General features: G+C 55.1%; 1 protein-coding gene across 2 annotated transcripts; it reads right to left on the bottom strand.

Annotated features, from left to right (window-relative positions):
- Positions 1-2,255: 2,255 nt before the first annotated feature.
- LOC136547531 (uncharacterized) lies at positions 2,256-3,922 on the bottom strand. 2 transcript variants are annotated; one of them, XM_066539479.1, is made up of 2 exons: positions 3,635-3,922; positions 2,256-3,522 (listed from the first exon to the last, which is right to left on the bottom strand). In XM_066539479.1, exon 2 carries the CDS (start codon positions 3,482-3,484, stop codon positions 2,351-2,353), a length of 1,134 nt encoding a protein of 377 aa, XP_066395576.1. In that variant the 5' UTR covers positions 3,485-3,522; positions 3,635-3,922; the 3' UTR covers positions 2,256-2,350. The 2 variants fall into 2 exon arrangements, with proteins under 2 accessions (XP_066395576.1, XP_066395577.1); XM_066539480.1 differs by having other exon boundaries at positions 2,256-3,500.
- Positions 3,923-8,870: the final 4,948 nt, after the last annotated feature.

The raw sequence follows: 8,870 nt of genomic DNA, 5'->3' as shown, positions 1-8,870 counted from the left end.
GTGAATAGGAAACAAGGATGATCCCATGCTATACTTGTCTTGAGCAACGCACTCCTGCTGGTCCTGCTCGTCAAAGTCGTACCCTTGATCTTCCGAGAACTGCTCACCGTCTATACTCGATAACCACAGCAACATACAAGCATCCAGGAGCAATCATGCAAAGCAAACAAGGCTACATATTAGAACAGTACACCAACAGCAAAGAATCAAGATGAAAAGTTTGGAAAATGAATCTACGTCTCGCTATGAACACACAGACGCGAAGATCACGAAAATCGGATCTAAAACGGAAAAGTTATGATTTAAACCAGATTTCCTATAGGAAAATAATAGATTAAATCAAATCTCGGATTTTAAAAGTTGGAAATCTACTTTACAGTAGCGTAAACGTGTAGATTGCGTAATTATGAACCTAACGCAACTTGAACGGATCAAATCGGAGTTAAAACGGAGATTTTATGGCTAAAACAAGTTGAATGGCAAAACTGTGAATAACTGAAAACGTATTTCAATAAAACCGAACCAAAATACGCTTTTATAAAGAGAAAACGAAATATGGAAACGCGCTTTGGACTGCGGGTTGAATCTGGAATAATTATAAGGGCGTATTTGAAAGATTGACAGCGAAGGGGTATCTGTAGATTTGGGCCGTTGGATTAGAAACCGACGGATGAGATCTGATTTGGCGGAAAAAGAAAAATCCAGCCCGCACAGTACTGACGGCGGCTTGACCACGGCGGCACCATGGCCGGCCTCTGGAGCTCACGGTTCCCGGCTTGCAGCGCACTATACGACGAAAGAAAAATACAGAGGGAGAGAGGAAAGGACGGCGAACTCACCGGACCCGAGCACCGAGACAAAGAGGCGGTAGAGGCGGTCCGGCGCGAGCTGGCAGTGGAGGTCGGCGGCGGCGCTCGAGCGAAAAGCGGCTGCGGCTGCTTGGCGAAGAAAATGGACGCTAGATGGGATAGGGGAGAGAGGAGGGGTGCGGGCGCTATTTATGGGGACGGAATTCCTTGGGCGCGACATCAAGGAGAGCGTGGCCGAGGCGGACACATGCGACGGCACCGGTGCGGAGACGGTGTCCGGCTCTGTTACGACGCGAGGAAGAAGAGCCTGACCAGCGGGCCTGGCTGGTCAGCGGCGGGGAAAGGCGCTTGCGCGAGCCCACGAAAGCGGCTAGCGCGCGACTGGGCCGGGGAAACCTGGGCTTCGGCTTGCAGCGCGGGGCCGACGGTGCTGGGCTGCGCGAGCTGGGCTGGCTCCAGAGCAAAGCCGAGCGGGCCTCAGCTGAAAAAAACAAAGCAGGCCAGCGGACGGAAGAGCAGGCCCATAGGCCGAGACTGAGCATGGAGAAGAAAGTTATTCTTTTCTTTTTCTAATTTTTTTTTCAAAGCAAGTTCAAAATGCAATTTCAACTCAATTCGAAATCAAAATAATATGCAGCGGCATGAATGCACATTCATGGTTGTTGACCTATATTTGATTTTATTCCTAATACAATTATTATTTCCTAAATTCAAATGCCCATAAAATGCTTAACAAATCAATTTCCCCTATTTTAAAATGTTGTAAAATTTAGGGTGTTACAGGGGAGCGCTCGTCCTCGTCGTCAGTGAGGGACGTCGTGCCCCGGACGACCCGCCGCCACCGGGGGCGCACTGCAGCGGCGCAGCCCGCGCGCCGGCCGGCGACTGCGCCAAGCGCTCCAGCTGAGGAAGGAAGGAGCACGACGGAGGAGGAGGTGGGGACGCGGACTCCGGCGCCAGCGCTGTTTGGCCTTGGCGGCGCCCTTGGATTTGGCCCCCTTCATGGCGGATTCGAGCGGCGACACGGAGCACAACAGTCAGATCCGCGCGGGGCAGAGCGAATCCCGCTCGCGGCCGTGCGAAGCCGGGACGAATCGAGGGCGAGTTGCCTCTGGCGGCCCGCGAGGATGGGGAGGAACGGGAGGGGAAAGGGGGGATGGGAGGCGACGGACGCTGCAGGAAGGGGGGGTGGGGGGGCTGGCACAAGGGATCTGTTGGAGAAGGCCGAGATTTGCGTCCGCGACGCTTTCAGTGTAGACGACCTTTACTGTGAAATGGGTCTCACGTTTGGGTTGCCGTCGTTAGAGTCGGTCTAAGCCCATCCAATGGCACGTCTGGGGACTGTTCGGCTAGCATTAAATTTCTAATGTAGCAGCTACCCTCCAACAACCAGCTTAAAGATAGGACAAGATCGAATTCAATATATATATAATATAATAATAATTATCAATCAAGAACACCAGCTGCAACCCTCAATCGTACTATGCAGAATACATGCTTCAACCAAATACAGACCAATGCAATGCAAGCAGAAGCTACTACTAAATCCATAATGCAAATGGAACAAATAAGTTATATCTATGCTTAGACAATAGGAAGGAGCGCGTGGAGCGGCGATTCGTGACGCGTAGCTCTCCACTGCGATCATACTTGAGGCCAAACATGGTGAAACGGAGCTGGCGAGCCGAGCAGTAGTCCCGGTCCTCGTCGTCGACTCCATCTGGCATCATGGTCTGTACAGTGCAAAACTTGCTTGTGCCCCCCATCATGTTCATGTAGGTGAGAGAGGCGCTACCGCGCCTGTCGTCCCAGTCCTCGTAGTCGTAGGCTAGCTTCTCCTTGGTCATTAGGATCATAGATGATTCGCTGTTGCTGCTACGGGAACGGGAGGCGACTTGGCAGGAACAGACGTAGCCCTCCGGGTGAAGGCCGACCCATGCGTCCAGCTCGCTGTCGAAGTAGCCCTGGCCAAAGAAAGGCAGAGCCCAATCCCCATGGCTCCTCCACTCCGAACGCTCGGTGTTGAAGGAGTAGGTGCCCAATGGTTCGCCTGGAGTGCCCCCATCAGCCATGGTCATGAAGATGGTGCGTCCGTCAGGGTGCAGCGCGTGGGAGACGACAATCTGACGGCTGGTGAACGACGGTGGTGGTTCCGGCAGGGTCTTCCAGGACCAGCCGCCGTCCTCCTGCTGCATCACATGGAACGAGCTCGGATCCTCCTTGTCGAAGAAGCGATGCGACAGTGCGTAGAGCATGCCGCCGGCAGGCAGGGTGACGCCGGAGCCGCACAGCATCCGAGCAGGGGCGTGGGGGCCGATGGACACCACCGCCGTCTCGGTGTCATACACGAGGGCGCAGCGGTGGTTCATGAAAACCAACATCTTGGTGCCTAGCGCGGAGAAGGACACACGGTCATGGGGTACGGAGCCGATCGGTGACTCTAGCCGCAGCACTGGGGGCTCCGGGAGGTGCTGCTGCCCCTGCCCGGCACCGGCAGGTGATTCGTCATCCAAACTGTCGGGATCAATCTTGTGGATACTGAAGCCATTGTTCCAGTCATCCAGCACCAGGTACAGGTGCTTACGGCGGCCGGCGGCGTGTCGATGGCGGCGGCAGTGGCGCAGACTTGGCCTCGGATCGTCGTCCTGGCCTACGGCTCGCCGCTTACTGGACATCGCGTCGCCCCACCTCCTGATCCCGGCCCGGCAATAATCTTGTGAATTTTATGGATGGCATGTGCCCGCAGCACGTTTACATACATCAACAAACATGATGGATTGGGAATTTGGGATACGATGAGAAGAGGGGAGGAGTCGGACTTTTACCTACGGTAACCGGGCGCGGATCGAAATCGGAGACAACGAGGAGAGGGAGGATTCACAGCGGCGGCGGATCCGCCGGATCCGAATAAAAACGGGCGACGGCGACGACGCGGCGCACGGCAAGGATGGCCGCTGGGCGAGGACGGCGACGGCGCAGCAGTCGATGCGGCCCTCCGGTGGAACTACGGAAGACGGTGGAGGCGATTTTACCTATCCACGAAGCTCTCGGCATCGGCAGGACCTTGTGTGGGCTATGATGGGCCCTGCAGTCGGTTCGTGTGAAGTTAGACGATCTCGCTCCTGCTGACCAGGCCGCACAGCCGCACCCCGCACGCGCAAGACACTGTTCACGCTCACGTATATGTACAGAACGAGTTAAAAAAACACTAGTACCCTACGTACTGCCCAACTGTTTGTACAATACCAGAAGAATGGCTAACACCTACCAAAATAAATTTAACGAATAACAAATGGTTCATCCCTGCCGCTTTTGGAGACCAATTATCGGTGTTTTGAGTAAACACCGACTAATAAATATCTAAATTATAATATTGCGCGTCTGACTCGGATGGTATGTTAAGAGGACACGAGATTTATACTGGTTCCGGTAGAATGCTCTACGTCCAGTTCGTTGCTGCTGCTTGTGTTACTAGCACCGAAAGTTCATAGTAGGTGTTACAAACAGTCGAGAGAGGGACAAGTCCCAAGTCTCTGGTGAAGGGAGCGAACGGATGCTGAGAGCTCGGTTGCTGCTCAGCTATGTGTTCGAGGTTTGAGTGTGATGTGTTGCAATGCTCGTGGATTCGATCTCCCTTAGCGGGGTGCCCCGCTTTCCCTTTTATAGGCCAAGGGAAAGCACGGGTTACAGCGGGTGAAGAGAGGAGAATGAGAGGGAGAGGAGATCCTTCATGGCCGCCGGGCCTTTCTTTTCCTTGGTGCGGGTCCCGTCGACACTGCAGGCGGTGACAGGGATGGCTCCTTGCCAGAGGCCAGTCCGCCGATGATGCCACGCCCTGACATTGTCTGCGGGTCGTGATGTCCCACTTCGCCTCGGTGGGCGGCGCGGCGAACCAGCGTGTTGATCGGCGGCCATACAGGGAGTAGGCAGCATAGTGACCATACGTCCGTCACTGTGGGCGATGTAAGTTCCCTGGAATGACATGTCGCTGGGACGGGTCACGTTGAGACGTGACCGCTCCCTGCACGATGCCAGAAGTTGGACCTTGGGTCATACTTTCTGGCCCGTAGTGGTTGGCGGCAGCATGGGCTTTCGTTGGGAGCCACGCCCGAGGGGTCGGGCGAGGCGGGGTCCGAGGCCTCGGTGTCGGGCGAGGCGGAGCCCGCCCTCAGACGTCGAGCGAAGCGGAGCCATCCCTCAAAGATCGAGCGAGGCGGAGCCCGCCTTCAGAGGCCAGGCGAGGCGGAGCCCGCCCTTAGACGTCGGGTGAGGCGGAGCCAACCCTTAGACGACGGGAGAGGCTGAGCCAACCCTCAGAGGTCGGACGAGGAGAAGCCCTCCCTCAGACATCGGATGAGGCGGAGCTAGCCCTTAGACGTTGGGCGAGACGAAGCCCGCCCTCAGAGGTCGGGCGAGGCGGAGCCTGCGTACCTAGGGGTCAGTTGGAGCTATAGTCACGCCCCTAGAGGAATTAATGTTTAATGACCATTAGCCCCTCATCTATGGGTATCGTAGTATTGGTCCCCGACAGTAGCCCCCGAGCCTTCGAAAGAGTAGAATACTCCTTCGGAGGCTTATCCGAACGGGAGGTGTCGGGTTCATAAACCCGGGGTTCCTCGAGGACCGGCTTCCACGCGAAGGCTCGACCCAAGCAGACAGCACACATGTCATGGGCTGGCCCAAGGGTCTAAAACAACAGGCCAAAAAGGCAGTCCAGTCACCGACCGGAAGGTCTGGCCGAAGAGGAACAGCGCCCGCTCGTCGACTACTTCGGCCCACCTCTCCGACCGGAGCGCTCGCTTCGGACTCCAGCCGCCTCCAGACGGCCTCTCCGATCAGAAGGCCTAGCCCAAGTGCTACTTCTGACTTCGACCCCGCGTCTCCAACCAGGGTTCATAGAAAACCCTGCTCACCGCTCTTCTTCGACTGGCACGACCAGAGCCGATTGGGGCCATCCGACCGAAGATGCCCGCTCGAAAGGAACTAGGGGATGAACGGAGAAAGCAAGCTAGGGCGCACAAGTCAAAACCATGATACCAGAGACCATACCATGTACACCTATAGGAACAGTACTCTGCAACCGCCCTGACACAAACAATATTATAGGCGCCGACATTTCCCTCTACAGTATTGTAGGCGCCGTTAACTCCCATACGGTAAGGCCCCCACATGCCTCTAGGCATCTATAAAAGGGGATGCGCTCCCTCCAACAGAGGGCCTTTTTCAGAGCCTTTCTTAGATTCATTAGATCGGACAAGTTCACTAGTCCACAACCGTAGAACCGCCGGGTTTGGACCTCAAGCATACGCTTGAACACTTAGCTCATAGCGGAGCTCCTGTCGCTCTCGGCCCTTCCGACCAGAGCCGACCGGACCTCTTATACACCCCATCTTTCTTCTTCTCATTTGTAACCCCACTGCAGACTTCAAGCACCTGGGCTCAGGAATAAAGTCACCGACCGACTCAAACTGGACGTAGGGCATGTTGCCTGAACGTATAAACCCTATGTCATTGAGTGCTAGGCCACCTCCGATCACAACATATGGCAAAACTACAAATATTTACTAGTTGGTCACATTCTGCACCGACAGTTGGCGTCGTCCGTGGGGAAGACGTTGTATGTTCAACACTTTTTGGTCATCAGATGGCCCATTTTTCTGCCACCCTCGCCGTGATGGGCTCAGGCGATACGATTCGCTTTGGCTCGCTGGAGTTTCCCACACTCTCACCAGCTAGGATGCGGATTCCACCCGTCTTCAAGCCATCCTAGGCCTTCCTCTTCGAAAGCTTGGACTTCATCGCCGACCGACTTGGCGTACTATGCCTCCACGAGGAGGCTCACGTCCCGGCACCCATCGGAGGGGCGCCCTCCATCGACTCCGGGGCACGTGACTTCGATGACACGGCATCTGCGCTTCTTTTTGAGCAAACTCTCTGCTCAAACCCCGCTGTGAGTAATGTACATGCTATTATTTACTTACTATTCTTTATCTTCCACCGATTACCTGGTAGAACCCCGTTGTCCCCGACGCGACCGTCGTACGACCGGTTCCCCTATGACCTCACATCTTCCACGGATGCATACGCCCGAGGGCTCCAAAGGATGCCAGCGCCGCCCCCTCTCGCATCCAAATTCGTGGGAATGGCGAGCTATGCTCCCACTTGTTTCCTTGACCTCATGGATGACGATGGCGAGAGTGATGGCTCCAGCATCGGTGACATGGCGCCTAGCCACCGTCCGTCCCGGGAGTGCGCCATGGCGGACGCTCCGGGACACCCACTGGTGGAAGTGGAGTCCTCACAGACTCACACCTCATCGGACTCTCGTGCAGAGACCCCTGAGCTCACACGGGAGCATGGGGAGGAACTACGACAACAGTGGCTGCACCAGCCGTCGACTATGCCAACATGCTCGACGCACCATGTTGCGCCCCATGCGCATAGACCAGTGAGCGGCGCTCGGGATCGCGCCCATCGGGTCCAGCCCAACACCATGGATAGGGGGAACAATCCTCCGCAGTTCACTCGGGCCCATCAGAACATCACCGCCATGGTAATGCTTCTACGCGGCCTGTCCGAGCCGAACGACCCTCATGAATAGGCGATCCACCAAAACCTCTGGGCACTAGTGGAGACCACCGCTGTCCAACAAGTGGAGTGTTCCGTATCGCGACGCCAACTCACGGCCTCGCTCCCCGTCAGGGGAACGGGGACACAGCAGATGGGTCGCTCCACCCGATCACCGCTACAATCGCTAAGCGCGGCACAGGAGGCCGCATTGGCACCTCGTCTTGACTTAACGATAGCTCCGCACCGACCACGTGTATACGCACGGCTCAGACCAAACCGAGACACACGCGACAGCGACCAGAGTCCCTGCCCTGATGGCCCAGGACCGCGGACCTTTGTCCAAAACCTCCAACAAATGCCGCCCCCGCCGCGCTCCGACGAAGGCCGGGGCAAGGGCAAGGCCAAGCACTAGGATCAGGACGAGGGCCCCTCCACGCAGAGGGGGAAAAAGAACAGAAAGAATCGCCTGACCGACCGACTCCGCGTTGGTCGCCACGACTGATCATGCGGGCACGCATCCCCAGCAGGACCCTCCGGGCCACTTCCATGAGCTCATGGAGAGCCCGTGCACCAACCATGATTAGCGTACTAAGGGTGTTGATACTAAGGGTGTTGATACATCATTTTAGTGATCTCTACTTGCATAGTACTTAGTGATTTATTAGGTGATTAGCGTAGGTGCTTTACGAAGTGCTTAGATTGATTAGACCACCGCTTATGCGCTTGCTCTAGGTTTAGGCCTTGTGTTTAGTGAGGTTTGCACACCTCTTACCACTCGGTGCTTGCGCGCACCATTATTGTACATCGGAGGGGCTTGTAATCTTGTGAGATCACACCAACCGCGTTTGTGGTGTGGGCACCACCGTGTACCGAAGGGAACAAAGCCCGCGGCAGTTCGGTCGAAAGCTTGATGGTGAAGACGGCGGGGAGCGGTCTGGGAGAGGCTTGTCGGAAGGCACACCAGAGACCCACTTGCGCGTGGGGAAGGCCCGGGCTATCCACGGAGTTACTCGACCGGGAGCCTGGCCCTTGCGAGGGATTCCTAGCGAGGGGCTTCAACGAGGACTAGGGCGAAGCTTGCACGCTTGTGCGCTTCTCGATACCTCGATAAAAATACCGGAGTCGTCGACGGGAGTTTGCATATCTCTACCTTAGTCTTTAGCTTCCGCATTTACATTGTTTGCATAACTCCTTTTTGCCATAGAGATAGCAACACACTAGCAAAATCGTAGTTACACATTTAGATAGTTTATCTTTTGCATAGGTTTTGCTAAGAATAAAAAAAGAGGCCATAGTTTAGAGTTAGAGCTTTAAGTTGCCTAATTCACCCCCTCTTAGACGTCACGATCCCTTACAGTTAGAATTCATGTGTACCTAGAAAATATATTTATGTTAGGATGAGCAATATACATAAAGTATCATTTGATATATCGTTGAATCTATTTTTATAATATATTTATTTGAAAAAGTAAATGTTGGTAAATTTAGTCA

The sequence above is a fragment of the Miscanthus floridulus genome, chromosome 3, assembly GCF_019320115.1.
Source record: "Miscanthus floridulus cultivar M001 chromosome 3, ASM1932011v1, whole genome shotgun sequence".
Taxonomy (NCBI): domain Eukaryota; kingdom Viridiplantae; phylum Streptophyta; class Magnoliopsida; order Poales; family Poaceae; genus Miscanthus; species Miscanthus floridulus.
The sequence above is the reverse complement of the archived record's forward strand: the minus strand, read 5'-3'. Positions and strand labels throughout refer to the sequence as shown.